The sequence below is a fragment of the Aphelocoma coerulescens genome, chromosome 2 (genome assembly GCF_041296385.1).
Source record: "Aphelocoma coerulescens isolate FSJ_1873_10779 chromosome 2, UR_Acoe_1.0, whole genome shotgun sequence".
NCBI classification, from domain to species: domain Eukaryota; kingdom Metazoa; phylum Chordata; class Aves; order Passeriformes; family Corvidae; genus Aphelocoma; species Aphelocoma coerulescens.
In genome coordinates, this window is record NC_091015.1 from 62,618,240 (window position 1) to 62,636,757 (window position 18,518).

Sequence of the window (18,518 nt, forward strand, 5' to 3'; positions counted from 1 at the left end):
TTTTTGGAGGGTTTGAGTTTTTGTTTGTTTGCTTGCTTGTTTTATTGGTTTCAGTAAATTTGGGGAAATGTTAGTTGAGTCACATGAATTTCACTTTATATTGTCCCAGCAGCAGCTGATATTTCTTTGAAGATACTCTCTAACAACATAAATACTTGGCAGTCATCTACACTGAAAGCTGAAACACTCCAGAAATGCTGAAAGAATGGATATTTCAAAGATACTTTAAAATCTGGATGCTCAGTTCTCTTGTAAAGAACCTCTGAAAAAATACTCATAAAAATTTGGAAACTCAACATTCCAACACGAAAAATTTCCACAAAATCCTGAGAAAATATTAAAGTCATGAGATCCAAGAATTCAAAATGTATATATTGGTATCTTTTTTCATTCGTCCTTTTTTTTACTCATCCTTCTTAAAAAAAAGTCTGAGAATCTTTTGCACAGTCTTTATTCCTGAAAACAAAACCTTATGAAAGAAACCCCAAAAAACCTGCAACATGCCTACCATTATGGCTTGAAGTGTAAATTTCCATCTGGGAAAAAGAGTTATTTGCTTTTTCATCTCCTTAAGGTCAATAAAATAAAAGATTTTAGGGTCTTTTATTGTCAAGTGTCTGAGAATATATGCTTTACCCTTCCTGGATTAGACAGTGAAAGTAAAAGGCCTGTGTGAGATTTATGATGTCCTTCAACTTTCCTCTCTCGTCTTAGGGGACACCATCCTCCCCTCAAAAACAAATAAAATAACAAAAAAACCCATACCAAACAACAACCACAACAAACACCAACAAGCCAAAAAGTCCTGATTCTAAATCACTCTAAGCAGTTGCTACTGATATTCAGCCAAGCTTTATAAAATTTTTGTTAAGAGATAAAAATTCTACTGAAGTATTTTAGTGTGCTTGCTGAAGAAGGTTCAGATTCTGAGCTAATCTGATTTCTGGGACTTGTTCAACTCTATCTTATTGTGACTCACCAAACAGCTTTCCCAACTTCTTCCTCCTCTACCAAAGCACAATTGCAACTCAGAAATGGTCGTTATGGCACAGATTACTGCTATGAAGTGTGGAGTTTTTGCAGCACCAAGGTTATAGTTAAAAGAGCCAAAATTCCTAGAAGGTTAGAAATGCTTTCAACTGCATCATCTATTGCCCAGAGAGATGGTAGATACCCCATCCCTGGAAACACCAAAGGTCAGGTTGGACAGAGCAACCTCATCAGGTTAAGGATGCCTCTGCCCATTGTGAGAGGGTTGGACTAGATGACCTTTAAAGGTCCCTGCCAACCCAAACCATTCTAATAATCGGTTTTTGTATTGAAAGCTTCTAAGTTGTGTTTTGTTATGAGGATGTATTTTGTTTTAAAAGGCATTACGATAAAGAATCTAAATGTGCTCAGATGATAAATACAGGCTCAGTAAAAACTGACCATGACTTTTAAGTAAGTGTACACGTCTGATAACAGTTCATAAAACAATATTGGTGTTCCTTTTCTCAATAGAACAAGCCAAAAGCAGGAAGGGAAGGGAGCCACCAGGGATTCTTGGGATGCCCAATTTACTGTAAGTGGGCTCAATTTCCTAGTGTTCTTTGTCTTGCAAGGGGCAAGAAGGTTGTATAGCATGTCAAAGGGTATGGCTGCTGGTTTAAAAGAAATATACCAAAGAAGCAGTCTAAGGCTTGACTAATATTCTTAATAACCCTTTATTTCTATGTTTTTCCACACAGAAGAAAGACTCTGCTTTGCAGCAGTAGTGACAGATAGTTGCCACACCAATAGTTATCATACCAAATCAAATCTGTTTATCCTCATTTAAACAAGCTAGATTTCGAAAGGTTTTGTTATCCCTTGAGCTGGAAGAAGAACTTCTATTATTTATATTAGTTGCTTAAAACTCCCCTGTGTTATGTGCTGCACAGTGGTATAGTGAGAGCGTTCCACCCCGAATCACTCACCATATAAACATAGGAGATACAGGAGATATTTTTCTTGCTTCTAGTAATACAGACCCAAATCAGGGAGTGACTTAAGCTTGCTCAAGGTCATATAGGATACCTGTAGTACAGCTGCACTATATTTATTTTTTTTTAGCTCTGACCTGTCAGATGCTGCTGTAGCTGTCTATCAACAGGATTGGTGTCATCCTTTGAAAGAGAATGAAGCTGTCACTACGTGTTCATGTAATGCTCATTTGTCTGTTAGCCCTATGCATGTGCAGCCCCAGGCTTACTCCAAAGCATTAGGTCCCAGTGAAGCTGAGTCACGCTTGAATGCTGGAAGCGTTTCTAACACTTCAAAAGATAGCTCCTCCACAGCAGTCTCCCACCATAAAACCCAGGGTGCCAGTTTTCCATTGCAAGCGGAAGAATTGCATTAAATGCCTATAGATATTCCTTTAACCATGAACCCAGTGTAATTTTACAAATAAATTGAGAGACAGTTCAATTCCCAGCACAGACTAGTTACTGTGTATAGAAGGGAAAACTATCCACCAGGGCAGCTGACATAGCTGCAGTGATACAAATCCTTTAAGGAAATCCTGTACTACTGAAGCCACCATTCTCAGTAGTGCACTGGGGATTTGGAGAATACAACAAACACCACATGAACATTAATTAAGCACAAGGTAAAGCTCTGAACATCCTTAACAGTAATCATGGTACTCTGGAAGGCCTGATTATCTATTGCGGATGCATGGTCTCACCTGGCATCTTCCTCAGGATCTTCTTTCCATCACACCACTGCTTGCAGCCACTATCACTGACATTTCCAGAATAGATATAGTCCCAACACTATATTTCAAGGGGAACTCTGGAAATAAGGATATGTCTGCCACTTCCACATATATTCTGGGACATAAAATAACTGAGTGCAAGCTCTTGGCATTTCAGTACTCTGACAAGCACTAAAGAGCCAAAGTGAGCACTTGTCTGGCTGCTTAGCAGAATCAGGGCCTTCATCATACACACGGGCAGTATCACAGGCATTAAAATGAGGCTTGAGTTCATAAAAGTCTATTGCACACCAAATTTGCTTGATAGAAAGTAAACATTGGCGGCATACAAACATTCTGTTACAGAACATTAAAAGCAAGTTACTTTTTTTAAGCCTGTACAGCTATTACATATGTACTTTTTTTTTTTTTTGAAGTCTGAGCTAGCAAAAGTCACTTTAAGATGTATCAAACGATCTTTACCACACTCTAAGAAGAGGACTGACATAAGTGCTAGTGGAAAACACCAACAAAGCAGAGCATAAATCTTTTGAGCCCAGAAAATACTCTTTTCAGAGGTTATTTTTCCTTCTATGGAGAAACAATGTAATCATCAAGCAAACAGAACAAGTGAAAGAATGACTGACTGAAGGCTGGGCTTGTTTTTCACCAATGTAAAAGAATTCACACCCTGGAACTAACAGCAAGTTATTCTTTTCCATGGTCTTCCTGTCAGTATAGCTTCTGGAAAGAAAACCTATTTGAAAGGATGATACCTTTGTATGCGTACATTCATTTTATATATATACACTATACATACATACTCATATTCACATATATGAATGTCCATTGCAAGTGGAGGTGTTTATACATATGGCCCCAACATTCAACCTTCTCTGTGAACCACAGTGATGCACAGAAAGTCTGTGTCTTCTTTTTTAAGTATGTAGTTACTGTGATTAAATAATCACAGAATATTCAGGAGCTGGAACGGATCCATATGTGAGGCTGTTCTCTGGGACAGCAGGGAAATAAGGGACAAACTCAAAAAAGAAGTTCGGGGAACCCTGACAGATTTGACACTGGCAAAAGCCTCTCCAGTAACATGAAGCTCATTACCAGTATGTGCTTGTTTACTGAGGCATGGATTGTTGTTTCAATCAGCCTTTAAATTCCCAGCAAGCTGCAGACTTCAAACCTCCAACACAAGGACTTCTCCTAGTAAGAATCTGGGCAGCCTCCCTCCAACTAGGGGAAAGCGCGAAGCATGGGAAATTTCAAAGCAGAAGACAGAAAAGGCTTTGCAGGGAAAAGGAGACAGATCTTTATATAGGACCAGAGAAGGCCAGGTATGTAAACATTTGCACAGCTATAAGCTGTGGGAGCACTCCCGTTGTAATCAACAGGATCTCTTAAACATGCTTAACATGAGGCTTGTGCTTACATACCTGGCATAAATGGAGACAGAACAAGCAACTGCGGGGCCGGCTTACAGGGCAGTTCTCCAGGGCACACGGACAGGGAGCAACGGGGCCAGAGACCCAAATCCATGTTTTCCTAAAAGTGACTGATAATTCTGGATGGCCAGTTACAGTAAAGCTGATATTTACAGATATGGAAACAAATACCTAAGAACATATATATGTATATATATATGTATGTATGTACATATATATATATTCTATATGTGTGCACATGTACACTTTTATATATATTTTTTTTTATTTAAAGATATATAGAAAAATCAGGCCATAAGCTACTCAGAGCTTCTGAGATTCCCAAACCTAACAGCAGATGCTGCTACAAACTGGGACTGAAATGTCAAGTACCAGTGATGCTTAAGTGCTACGTAATTAAATTAGAAGAGAAATAGCATTCATGTGTTAATTCAGTCGTTCAGAAGGATTTTATATATTCACAGCAAGAACATAACTTACCCTTTAAGCACTCCAAGTTTTCACCTAATGGCTTTTTTTGGCAAAAAGGCCTCATCTCTGCATTCAAACAAAAAAGCTGTTGATTTATCTAACCTTTTTAGGTCAGGTACCAACAGTCTAGATACACCCCATACCTTCTTCTTACATTCTGTAGCCCAGAGCATCATAGTGCATAAGTCACTTGCTCCACAAGCGACCTTTGGTCTCAACAGTGCCCCACCAAGGACACTAATGGCAGAAAGACATCACAAATTGAGTTGATACTCTGAATGCTTCAGTGAAACAAAGAGACATGTTAGTTAAATGCAGATCAGAATAAAATATATTTGAGTTCCAGTCAGAGCTGTGAGGCCCAGCTATCTGCAAAACAGGAGCAGAACTTTGACCAGAGCTTTTTATTGGTGGAAGTACTAAAGCCTGCACTACATAAAAGGAATACCTGATGTATCACATACCATGAAAAAGAACAAGTTAAAATTAATGGGCACATGGAATCCACATGTGTAAGTAAAAATTGAAGGTTAATTACTGATATAGTATTATATAATCAATGAAGAGAGCTTAAATGTCAACCTGAGCTCCAGAATTTTCAAGTCAGCAAGAGTCCACTATTCATCTTGAAGAACTAGACTAATTGCATGCACCAAAATGTTTGAATAACAGCATATGACAAGAAAAAAAAGAAGAAAAAACGAGTCAAGTCACGGCATCCAAATTGATATCCAATTTCTGAGTAGAAACAAGAGAAAGAAGAGAACTATCATGTTTAGAAATGGATTTAAAAGATAATTCTTGATTTTTCCACAAGAAATTAAGTTTCAGGAATTTTGTGCCACCAGAATCCACAAATACAAATTTAGTTCCTTCAAGCATTAGCATTTTCTTCAAAAAGAAAAATGGTTTTTTGAAAAGGCAACTACACCACATGCATTGAGTAGTATTATTAAAAAAAAAAAAAAAAAAAAAACACAAAAAACAAACCAACAACAACAAAGAAAAGCAAAAGAAAACAACACAAAAACCCCAAGTCTTTCTTCTGCTTTTTATGGAGAAAGGTCAGGAAACACCAACCCCCTATTTTAGCATGCAATTTTTTTTTCCTGCCTCTGTAAGTCTTGCCAAAATCCATTCTTTATCTGAGGCAGATAAAGAATGTGTTTAATGTAGAGCACCTTATTCTTCTAAACACCCACGTAGCTAACTGAAGGTTAACAGATGCATCAGAGAGAGTAACAAGAAACTGAACTGAATCAGAAAGGTTTTCAAGGTTTGATTGCTATGTTAAACCGCTGTTAGCTGCCATGCAACCAAAGAAAACCAGTGCTCCTTTTGAGGAAAACTTCTGCCATCTACATCAAACTCAGAAGAGTAAACATCATGATTTAAGTTCACTACAGGTTACAGCAGCTTATCGTTAGATATCTTCCAGGAATCTGTTTTCAGAGCAGAAATGTATGTCCTATAGTAAGAGAAATAGCACAACTCTAGCATCACTGTTACACCAGCCATGTCCCGCTGATGTGGATGGATACTTGTCTAGCAATGACACTAGAGTGGAAAAGAATGGTGGTTGAGATCACACTCCAAGCTCCACCACATTTGGGACTACGTGTGGTCTTAAACAGTATGGCTTTGGTTGTGTTTCACATAGAGATTAAGTTTACAGCCTTCAACACCTAGGAGGCAGTATTGAAAGGCAGGACATTACTGTCTAGTGGTGAGTGCTGCCATTGCAGGTACCAAACTATGACTTGTAGCCCTCTAGTCATCATTTGTCTGCACAGAAATGCCCTGCTGCACACTCCCATCAGTACCATGTATGGGCCCTCTGTGAGCCTGGTTCCTCACACACAGTGGAAGTGCCAAGTGAGCATGGTCACTGCAGTTTCCTGAGGGAGAAAATGGAAAGCACAAGTCCAGCTACTGCAGTGATCAGTTTGAAGAACTAGACTTCATTAAGTTCCCCACCACCTCTGCTCTGATTTGGCAAGAGTTAAAGAAATTAGAGGATTAGAGAAAACAAGTGTCTTGTTATTTTAGAAAAGTTAATTCCTGGAATGCTGGCTGCCAGGGGGGCCACAGCAACAGAGCAAACAGAAAGAGAGAGTCAGGGCAATTCTTTCCTATCAAATTGTCGGACACCCCAGAGATTGTTCAGCAGTTCTCCAGGATCAGTGAAAAAAAGTCAGCTGTGGGAACCTAGTCTTGCCTTTGCAAGCATCAGCACCTTGTAAATCCTGAGAGTAAGGGCTCTGAAGTGAGCCGGAACATGAAACTGGGCTGTGTTCCCAGCTGGTGTGTACAGGTGTCATTCCACCCACAGAAAGCCAAGCTGCATGGTTCAGCTTGGGACAGTGCTCCCAGGTACCACCAGTGCTTCCAGGGCTTTCCAACACAACTGCATGCAGAGGGTCTGTGGGAATCTCCCTCTCAAACCTGCATAGGCAGTGGTTCCCCAACTGCAGCAGCTGCAGGACACACAATTCTTTTTCACTTCTCTAGATCGCACTAGGGATGAGAAACTAGACTTAGATAGGGCACCCCCAAACTGCCCTACCATAACATTCGAAGCACTGGAAGGGGCATATTTGCTCCTTTTCAACAGTAAAAGAAAGTCAAAGGAAGGTTAGTTTCTAGTTAACCACATAGGACTCCCTCCAAGCACCACGAGGCAGAGCTAAAAGTCAGGACAGAAACCAAAACGGTTAAGCTGCATTCCTCTCTGAGTACCCATTAAAAGAAAACTCCTTCTCTGTAGCCAACTTCAAATCCAGTATTCTGCAAAAGTGAATTAGAGTGGCTGGAACTGAGCTTTTCTAAAGCAGTTTACATTGGATAGATCACAAGAACAATAATCACAAAACATGCTTTCTGTGAACCTTCCAAATTATCACATTTCTTCTTTTGACAACTGAAAACATTCATGGGGTGGGGGAAAAGTCTGAAATCTAAGGGATAAGTGTAAGGCAGTTTTAAGAGCTGATGATCTGAAATAGGAACAAACTAAAAAAAAAAAAAAAAAAGATAAAGAAAAGCCCGGCCTTTTGAGTGCAGCCCAAATCCAGAGTGATAGAAGAAATCAGATACTTTCATGGTGACAAATTCCAAAAGCACAAAAAAAAAGACAGCTACTTTCTTCAGAATTTATAGCTGTGAGAAAAGACTAGTTATTCATATAACTCTAACATCCAAGTAAAATCAGTACCTCATTATTCTGATCAAACACCCAGGAACGTCTGTTCAAGGGCAGTCCTTGCCCAGAGACATTGCAAAGCAACCAGAGAACAAGAGGAGGAAGTGTCATAAAGAGAAATCCTGGATGAAGCCAGTCAGCAAAGAGCTCAGGGGATGCCCTTTTATGCCCTCAGATTACCTGCCATAAATTTCTGAGCATTAGTGTCAGGTGAGACACGTCACTGCACCCTGGTCTTTTTATACTTACAGACCTGCAGTGCCGTTAATGCTCTGGCACTTTTGCTGGCTTTCTTTTCCATAGGTAGGCTCTCACAGATTTGGCATGATAGAGTGATCCAAATCATACAGCTAACAGCCAGCAGGACCCACCCTGCTTCGCAGCCTAGAAGCCTTCCTTCATCCCTGCTTGGCTTTAAAAGGCATCTCGGCTGCATTGGAGTCTCCTTTTTTCCAAGGGAGGGAGAACCCCAAATTTCAATTTCCAAATACTCTACAAGGCCTCCCTCCACTGGATCCCCCAAACTGTTGTTCCTCCACCCCAGGCCTGCACTGAATCCTCCCTGCAGACCTACTTCTCACCAGGGGTAAGCTCTGGGACCCCAGATGGCTCCCAACACACCCTGCTGTATGCCACTCCCCCCTGCAGTGCCCACCACCACTTTCCTTGCAGGAGAGGGGAGGACACCACAGATACCCCTCACCTCTGTCTTAATGCTCTGTTTTGGGGTTGCTCTCAAAAGAGTCAAACTGCAAGTCCATTGCTGGTGCACCCACGGCTAGCTGCTCTTCCTGAGCAAATCCCCTTTGCATTGGCAGCGTAGTCTGGAGATGTAAAAGCAAGGACATTTTTCAGATGGTGATGTCTAAAATAAGTAGCTTTTGAGCCCAAATATATTTTTACATATTTAAGTCTCTTCAGGACTTTACGTGGGAAAAATTAAGATTTGAGCATGGCAGGCTTAAAGTTACTGACATTAAATTTGAACAACACCCTGAGTTCCTGATTTTTATTTCTTTGGAAGCCGTTGCACTTCCATCCTGACTTGCATGGAAGCTGAACATTTAAACTGGTTTGAAATGACTGTGTAGGTCATTTAGTTTCTCTTCATTTTCCACTTTGAGTGCAGATTGCAAAACTGGGTATTTGCTGAAATCAGATGGACTTTTTGTTTTGTTTTGTTTTGTTCTGGATGGCTGATTTCAGTAACTAATCAGCATGGCTCAAATGACAGGCTTAGCACATTTTCAGCAGTTTTAAATTTCTTCTGTATTTGAAAGTGCAAAATTTCAATCCACTTTTCATTGCTCTCTGTTCTTCTGGAGTTCAAATATGTCAGTATTTCCTGGAATGCATATGAGCATTACAAATACAATCAGATTGAAACTCACTTTCAAAAAGTTTGGCATTATTGAGACCTACTTTTAAGTGGAGGCAGATTTAATGTTCATTTGTGTCCAGGAAGTTCAGAGGGCTCCACACGCACACCTTGAAAGCAGAAACAAACCATCTGAAATTAATGAGGTAAGTGTGAGTCCCATCCTTCTATCTGGGAAAGGTGGAGTGAAAAGTTCAAAACCAAAAACTTTATAAAATCAGGACTATTAATTAAATGCTGAGCCAGAATGTATCAAAGGCAAAGGAAGTAATTCCATGTGCTCCACTTGGCATGGGATCAGGCCCTTCATTTAAAATTTTGCAGAGTGAGGAATATGGAAAAAAACACAGTATTACCTTCTGCTTTTTAAAAGCAAAGTCTCTTGTCCACCCTTCTAGGAAGTTCTCTAACCAAGAAAGCAGTCAGCACATATCTCCAGATCAGGGAACTGATCTGGAATAATTGCCTAGGTAATTTGAGCAATTTTCCAAGATTCAAAGAGCTTCATTCACAGTTAGTTGTCCCTGGGTTCCTCCCTGCCCTGGTTGTAGAGGTAGCTATGCTTGGTGGTCTGTCCATGTGTCTCTCCTCCCCTCTTTAATTTCACACCTCCGCTTGGTAACCACCAGGCACACTCCAGTGACCAAACCATGCAGTACCTAAGGCCTTCCTACAACCCTACTAAAATTGCTCCGCTGGTCTAGCCCAGGTCACGGGTAGTGCTCTCTGCCTTTCATGGCTGGGATCATTCACCACACCTTTAAAGCTGTGTATCACTATTCGAGCTACCACAAGGATCAACCACAGCAACATGTATGTGACAGATTTTCCTCAGTATACCAAGGCCATTCCTTTCCTTCCCGTTCTATCCTTTCCCACTTTAATTTCTTCTAATTTCTCATATGTTTTATTTTATCATCTCTTTTACCGTTCTTCTCTCTTCTATCTTTTCTTTATTTTTTTGTTTCTTCCTTTTCCTTTCCTTTTTTCTTTTCTCTTTTCCCTCTTCTCTTTATTTTCTTTTTCTTTTTTTTGCCTTGCCTTTCTTCTATTTTTTCTCTGCCTTGATGTAAAACCTTCTTCTTTTCAGCTTCTACTAGAGATGTCAGTAGTTCTTCCTGGGAATATACGTTGCACCTAATCTCTTTAACCTTAAATTCACTATCCCAGTCAGAAAATGAGATTAACTTCCTGAACTTTTTGCAGTTGCTGCCAGAAAGGCCAAAGTCTAAAAGCTTGTGATCTCATTTTTATACGTAAGCAACCACTAGGTACAAAGATACTATCTGTTTATACCCAAATGATCTGTGGAGGTCTTTCACAAGCCCTTTGGGGAGGCTTCTCTCTGTTTCAGTAACGGGAGATTGGGAAACTGCGGTTGTTCATATTGGTTTTACGGGAAAAATAGAATGTCCTCACTTTGCAAAAGAATTCAACTCCTCTGCTATGCTGCAACACATGCATTTTAAAATCAACACAATGGCTCTGCAAGACAGACAATGGATTCCATCTGTCTAAACAGAGATGGCCTCTGCTATCAGGTCAGCTTGCAATCTTTACTTTGTCCTTCTGATTGGAAAGTACCAAACTACATACAGATAACTTAAAGGAAGGGAATGGGACTTGCCCAGCATCAAACAGGAAATCTGTGGCGTGCAGATTTTCTGATAGCCCTCAGTTTGTCCAAAAACCACTGGACCAGTCCTCTTCATGTGAGAATAAATTTTTAAAAGCTTTGGGAGCTGAAAGAGCTATGATAAGTTCCATCCTTTCAAGAGGTACTTCTATATCTGCTAATACTAATCTTCATCCTCCCTTAAGAGTTTTGTTTCTATCTCCTTTTTCTGTGAAGAATTTGAAGAATTGCCTTTGATTTTACCCTTAGAAAGAGGTGGGGAACGCAATGGACCAGTTCAAACTGTTTGCAGTCATACAATGCTTATTTTTGTAACACTGCAAATGTTCACAGCCAACCCATTCAAATACATGCTGCATAACATGAAAGATAACCTGTTTCAATTTAGCTAATAACATCAGCTTGATCCCAACATCCAGCTGCTGATATCAACAACCAGATATTTCAAAATCATTATTATAATTCACTTTCAATGTTTCCTTAGAAATAAATTCTAAAAATATCAGCTCCCTAAAGCTAGGAGAACCAAGCTGGACAAATTCCGGGCCTGCAAGGAAGCCAGCAATGACCTGCATTTTGTTCCATGGACAAATACATACAACAGATGTGGCCAGCTCTTTAGCAAAAATCTTGCTCTAGCTTCTTTTCAAATCTCATCTAGGTATACTGTTCTATCATAATATTCTCTCCTGAATTTTTACTATGTTCTTGATTATTTTAGGTTTGATTCTGGAGTTTTTTGAGTATTTAAGGCTGGCAATAGTCAACAGTTCTCACAAAAAGCTACACAAGAAAAGGTCAGTATTCCTCTCTTCTCCAAACAGTTCAGTAAATGAGTTTTCTACTGATGTCACTAACATTGCTAATAGCATGGTCATTAAGGCAAGTACAAATACCATATAAAGCCTTATGTAGCATTTGAGGTAAGAAACACCTCAATTTTTATACCATAATTTAAAGTGAAAGTGCAATGACCCTACCAAAGGAATAAAAACCCGAATTATTTAAGTCTTCTGGACAAGAGCACAGAAAATGCTGAGAGCTTTTCCCATAGGAAGTTTAAGCAATGAGGCTTTGCGTACCTGGCAAGTACAAGCTCATGGTACTGAGGTTCAGGTTCCAACCCTACTGAAATCAGTGTGAATGCCCCTTCATTGCCTTCAAAAGGACAGTGGCTTATGTTTTTTAATTGTCCAATATTTATGGCACAAAATAGATCTGTAATGTATTCTAACAGTTTTCATACTTTAGAAGAATGAATTCAATGGTCAGAGGTACAATGCTTTGAAATCTGTGCTCTAAAGCTTCACAAAAGCAGATGTAAATGCAAAGGAGAAAGGACAAACAGTGCATTAGGAGGCAATTTGAAGAAAGCAAGTCCATAAAACCACACAAAATGAGTCAGCAAGCAGGATAGACTCTTCAAAAGGACTAACAATTGCAAATTTGTTAACAAATTAATACTTCTACAAATTTAACATCATTGACTAAAAGTAACAGGCCTCACCAGGTCTTCAGATGAACTTCAGGTAGTTGATATTTTTTTGCAACCAGGATCTGTGTCCATTCAGTTTGGTCATGTAAACTTTTGTCAGATCTGTTACAACCAGAACTGTTCTACAGAGGTACAGGGAGACTTGGGCTGCACTCAAGGGCACCAGCCCTACTACCACACTACAGAATCTGGAGTTTTCTGTCAACATGGATGCAACTAAGTCTCAAGCAGTGTTTTCTCCCTTTGATCTTCGTTATTCTTAAGGTTCTTTCTCTATAAACTCTCCAGCGTATTTGATGTGGAACAGGTTGAGGTAGAGTAGACACGATACAATGAGTGGGCAGAACTGCCTGAGAGTACAGGCAGTTGGACAATGGGGTTTGTTCCGGAAGAATTCAGAAAAATGGTACCCTAGTAACATCGTAAAGGCTTGTAGAGTGACTGCTTCATTATCCCATTTTTCTCTGACTAAACTGTATTTCCGTGGTTTTTCTCTGACTAAACTGTATAAGCATCACAGTATACTCACAGGATGAGCACAAGTCATATATCATGGGTGTCCCAAAACCACCTGGCCTGAAGATGAAAGGGGCATGAAACACTTAAACTGTGACTTGTAGAAAACTCTGCAGTGACTTTCTTGAATCAGTACTCTTGTCTTTCTGCTAAAAGTCCTTACTGTTGGCTTTGGGAGAGAGAAGGTTTTGATGAAAAAACCCAAAAAGATTTACCAGAGAACTGTCACTTTTCTCACATGTTTGCTTTAGTAAAGGCTCAATCCATCAGGAGAAGAGTCCCAGTGGGAAATGTACACACTACTCTGCACTTTTATACACAACTTTTTAACGTGTAACTTTACCTTCTCCTAATATGGATCTCCAAGGGATGGGAGCTACATATGCATTCCTCTACCAGGTTACATATCTTCAAATCTTTTTTTGTACTTTAAAGGTCTTCTGGCTAGTTTGGGGTAATTATTAGAAAAATATTGAAATAGCTGAAGCACAAAAGCAATTGCAGTGAAGTGAGCTCCTCCCCAGACTGCTTCCCTGAGTACCTTGTAAATAAGCAGTGTGACGCTGCTCACTATAAATTAAACCATGTTGAAGTTTTTTAAGGCAAGCAGTTTAGTATACTCGTCACCCTATGATTTTTAAGAATTTTTTGCTAACTAAGGACTAATTGATACTTACAAATTCACTTTTATCTGTAGCTCTAGGGAATAGAAAAAAACCTGAAAGTAAACATCTTGTCTTCACCTTAACCCTTGCCTGGTCCCTGTTCATTGTTTGACACAGTCTGGGCCAAAAAAAGACATCTTCTTAAAAAAGTTTCATAGGCCCTTGGCATATGTGTTCCCAGGCATTTTTCTCATGTCTGGTCCAAATTCCAGTCACAAGAGAAACATACAGTAATTGAATTGATTGGTTGTCAGCTTTGAAAAGGTGACTGTATCACTGTTCATCAGTGTGTTTTTATCACATTGGCCAGTATCACAGAGGCCTCTGTGCAGGGAAGTTACTTGATCCTACAGGAACTGCTCTAAGGTTGGTTGGGTTATTTTCACCAGCTAATAGTGTTTAGCATTTCATCAGGCCACATTAAACTCAATGTACAAGCAAAAGGAAAAGTACTGTATCTGGCACTGTTTAATGTCACTGACATGAAATGTGAGCAGCTGTGCCAGCATTCCTGAACTCTGAAAGTACTTTACCTTTCCTCTGTCTTTTGGAAATTAAATACATTTTAATATGTTTTGGGGAAATAAATACATTTTAGTACAGGGCTATAATGTTAGGAAGGTCAAAGGATTAACTGTGTTTTGTCATCTGGATAGTAAAAGAAATCAAGACCATTTTAATCACAGAGATGCCTAGCTGCCTTTTATCTCCAGGTTCACCAGGGCTGAGGATTTACAGTGCTCTGTGAGTGGCAGAGCTATATGGCAATTTAATGAAATTGCTCTCCCCAGATTTTGAGTACACATGCATACTCCCTGGAAGAACTATTTCTGACTGCTATTTTAACCTCAACATATTGTCACTAGACATGTCTGGGACAAGCTTTAATCTCTGAAGAAGCAAGACCAAAACTCTGATTAATATCATCAGGAATCAATCTATTTCAATGAACTTTAAAAAGAGGATTTTCATATTTTGCATGCAAGTCAAGAATAGTGATATTTTCCCTTTCTCTGTTTTGGGGTTTTCTTTATATTAAAAGATGTAAAAATGACAAAATAACATTTTTATTTTGATTTTATACACCTGAGAAGAAAAAGAGTATTTCCCTTCATCACAATTAAGTGATCCTCTTTAACAGACCATTCTTCACATCAATATGGCTTCCCTGTCCATTGCACATCAGCTGGATCACTGCTGAAGCTGGTGAGCTTTTGATAGTTAGCAACTTGCTTCTCCTGGCCACTAATCAAAAAAACCCTACTTTTGTATGCCAGTTCCAGGGCCAGGACTTCCCAAGTACATAGGAAGATTCTGGGGAGGAGTTGCCAGGAACAAGATTCATTCAGGAGAAAAAAAATCCATTACTGTCCATTTGACTGTTGTTTGATTGGAATTTTCTTTTCATGCATTAAAATATCCCTCAGTGAGATCCTCAGGCTATGCAAAATCCTCCTGACTCTGACCAGTTTTGCAGTTTTCTGGGTGATTTATACTTGGTGTAGAGCTTTACTAGCTTTCATGGAAAAGGAAGGAATACAGTTACATGAGGGCTGAGGAAACATTTTTAATAGTGAAGATAATACAAGAACAATGGGATCCCCCAGTGCAGACAATGGAACCAAAGGGGCCATGGATCAAGAACAGATGCCAAAATGGAAATCTCCTTTTCCAATGGCAGCTAAAGCTTCCTGGCAAACAGCTATAAGTGGGTTCAGTTTGGAATTAGACAACAGGTGTGTCCTGTATCACTCTTTTGCTTTTTGGGGTTTTTTCTTTGTTTATTTTTAATATAGTGATGTGTAAATCAAGTAAAATTTAAGCAAATACCACACACACTTTCACATCGTGGCAGCACCAGAAGATTCTTTTCCAATGCAAGCAGAGAAAAACAAATATTCATTGCCAGAGGCAACTGTATACAGTCATCACAAACTACATTTCTACCTCAAAAGTGGAGGGATCTCCATTTATGAGTTCCAGAATCCCATGTGATGGTTGATTCCAAGTTTTGAGGTACAAGAGAAAACCATTTTGAAATTATAATATTGTCAAAATGCAATCGAGCTCTATAGACACCTATTCCTGAAGATTCTTGGGAAGACTGCTGTAAATTTTTTAAATACTCTTTTTCTGTATTTATTTTTTCTTTGTTAAAGGAAAAGGGTATTATAACAGCTTAAATATTATTATGGTAATTATTTAAGTGTCTTCCAAATCATCCTAAACCAAAAGACCAAACCTTACAAAAGGGTAAAACTCCATGATCAGATGTTGGAAGCTAAAGGACATTTTAGCTTCCAGATGCCCACTTATTTAAAGACTTCCATTTATTTCTGACTTAAAGAGTAAGCATCAGTCTGTGTGTGCGTTTGACTTAAACACTGAGAAATGGTATCTGTATTTCTCCTGTTGCAGTAACTACTGGAGGTGACAAAACAATGTCTCTGATTATCCCTTTAAGTATTTGACTGTCAACACAGCAAACTGAAAAGGAAAAACACCAATGAAAAAAAGAAAAAGAAAGGGAAACACTGTTTGCGTGTGAACTCTGCTCAAAAAACTTTATGGAGTTTAAAGCCCAGTACTCAGCTTATTTAAACCAGCATTACTATGTTAAAGTCAAAGCAGCTCTGCCAATTTACTGTAGCTAAGGATGTGGTGATTAGCTATTTCCGTTGCTTGGAAAAGCACAGGGAAAAAACCCTGATTTTTTCAGAAATCCTTGAACAAAATGGAGCAATATTTTACTATACCCTATGTATGTGATTCTTAGAAATGTGAAGAAAAGAACCCTTGAGAAAGTAAACCCAGAAAATTTGTTTCTGAGTGTTATCTGACAGTGTTTTTCATTAGTAAACAAATTTTAGTTCAATATCAGATTATCCATTTCATATGAAGCTGAATTCAAATTTCTGCTTTTCTCATTAAAAAAGGGATGTTCCCCTTAGATTAAAAGGAAGGTGGACTATATCAAAACCTCTTCCAATCCAGTTTCAATTCTTCCCCTACGGTGTCCCAATTCTCAGTTCAGATTTATTTCTATATTTATTTTAGAAGTCGCGCTTCCAGGATCTCATGATGTCTTTAGCACATGGATAGAGTATGGTGTTTGGTGCCAGGAATGCAGTGCAGAAAAAAAAAAATTAGAGCACAAAAACCAGAGAAAACAAGCAAACAAACGAACCAAAACACTGTGCTTCAAAAATGAGCAACCACAGTGGGGTTCCACTGCAATTTGATTATGTAATAACCTCTTTTCTTCCCCCAGAAGGTAATGCAGAGTTGTGAAGTTCAAATGTAATACAGACAATCTTGTTTGTTAGAGTGGAAACAAAGTGACAAGCTATTTATAATGCCAGTCCTGTTTCTGATGCTTTGAGAGAAACATGGACATTGTGTGTTGAGTGTCGATTTGAGTTAGTTTTATTCAGTTTTAGGAATAGAAAGACTTTGCCTCACTCTCAGTGTGCACACAACAAAGGTTAAATCCTTCCCATACACCTGAGTTTACTTTAGCTGTAAATTATATACTATCACAGAGGAGCCTGGGATGTCTTCTGAAGTGAAGAACTGCCAAATTGGTTTGTAGAGAAGAAATAGCTCTCCTTTAATCTTTTCCTTACTATTTCTCATGGATCAAATTCTTCCACCTTCTTCCACTGCATGGTGCCTTACTCTTAAGAGCAAGTCTACTGAATGACATGGCATTACAAAATTTGAGGAAGATCTGTGAACTCTCACCATGTTCTAATCATGGGGGTAGGACTTAGTCAAAAGTTTGGTACAGATTTCAACCTGTGTTTTCTCCATAATGAAGGTGGTTTGGATGGCAAATGGAGTCAGAGACAGGGATCAGTACCTACCCACAGAACCAGACTGGGACATCTGGCAAGTTTTGGTATTTGACATTCAGCATATGGTTTTCTGTGGATCAGTGTTTAATGAAGAGTACCCTGGGCCTTTCTGAATAAAATTACAGAAGGCTATTCAAGGACAGTTGGTCTCTCAACTAGTCTTGGAATAGGTTTTTTTGATAACTGAAGAACTGTGCCAATTTCAGCTTCTTTTTGCTAACATGTTGGGATTGTCATGACTATGCAACATAATACAAAAACATATTAGTAATTTGGAATACCAGGGAATAGAAGCAAACTTTGTAATGGTTACTCTACTCTTGATCTAAGATAGAGACAACAAAGTGTTCAGGATGGATAATTCTGTTCAAAATCAATCAGATCAACCACCAATTTGTAAATAAATTACTTTCTATTAAAATACAAAGCAGCTTTCTGTGAGTGGAGAATCTAGTATACAGGTTTTAAAGGTTCTGCTTCTTTTCACTGACATCATGTCTTTCTGAGGACAAATGTTTAGGCAATTACTGTAATTATGATAAGGGCTCCATTTTCCATGTGAAGTACAGAAAATAAGTAGTCACACAGGACTGTATAATTACATTTATTCCCAACCCCCCCCAAGAAAATCTTTCACTCAGACAGCATGAGATTGTTTATTTGATACATCAGTGTTAAAATCATACAAACACACGTGGAAGAAAATTAGGAATTAAATTATGTCTTCTCTTTGAGTCCCATTAGGGAAACTGAAGGGAGCAAAGAGAGGACAAAGTAATGTGAACTCAGTGTGAAGGAATGTAGCTCATGTTCCTTATCTGACCTCATGCTGAGCCACAGCACCAGTGCGAAGCAGTTCTTCTATAGCATCATCCTCATACCCCAGCATGCTCTTCAGTATCTCCACTGTGTGTTGTCCAACAAGTGGAGGTGGTTTTGGATGTGACACAGCAAATTCACTGTATCTGACACCTGGTCCTGTAAAAAAAAAAAAAGCACATAGGAGGGAAATTATTTTCCAGAGTTACTACCCATATTTATATTGAAGTGTCTCTGTTAGTTTAAAGGAAACTGATTTTCACACCAGTTCTAATCACAGTCCTTATCCTAGAAATGTTATATTCT

At 39.0% G+C, this 18,518-nt stretch overlaps 1 protein-coding gene across 4 annotated transcripts in view; it reads right to left on the reverse strand.

Moving 5' to 3' along the window:
• Nucleotides 1–18,033: 18,033 nt before the first annotated feature.
• SUGCT (succinyl-CoA:glutarate-CoA transferase) overlaps nucleotides 18,034–18,518 on the reverse strand; it is a 341,829-nt gene continuing 341,344 nt past the window's right edge. For all 4 annotated transcript variants that reach the window (XM_069007789.1, XM_069007786.1, XM_069007787.1 and 1 more), the window contains one exon: nucleotides 18,034–18,371. In XM_069007789.1, the coding sequence (XP_068863890.1) occupies nucleotides 18,208–18,371 (164 nt within the window). In that variant the 3' untranslated portion in view covers nucleotides 18,034–18,207. The remainder of the gene's footprint in view (nucleotides 18,372–18,518) is intronic.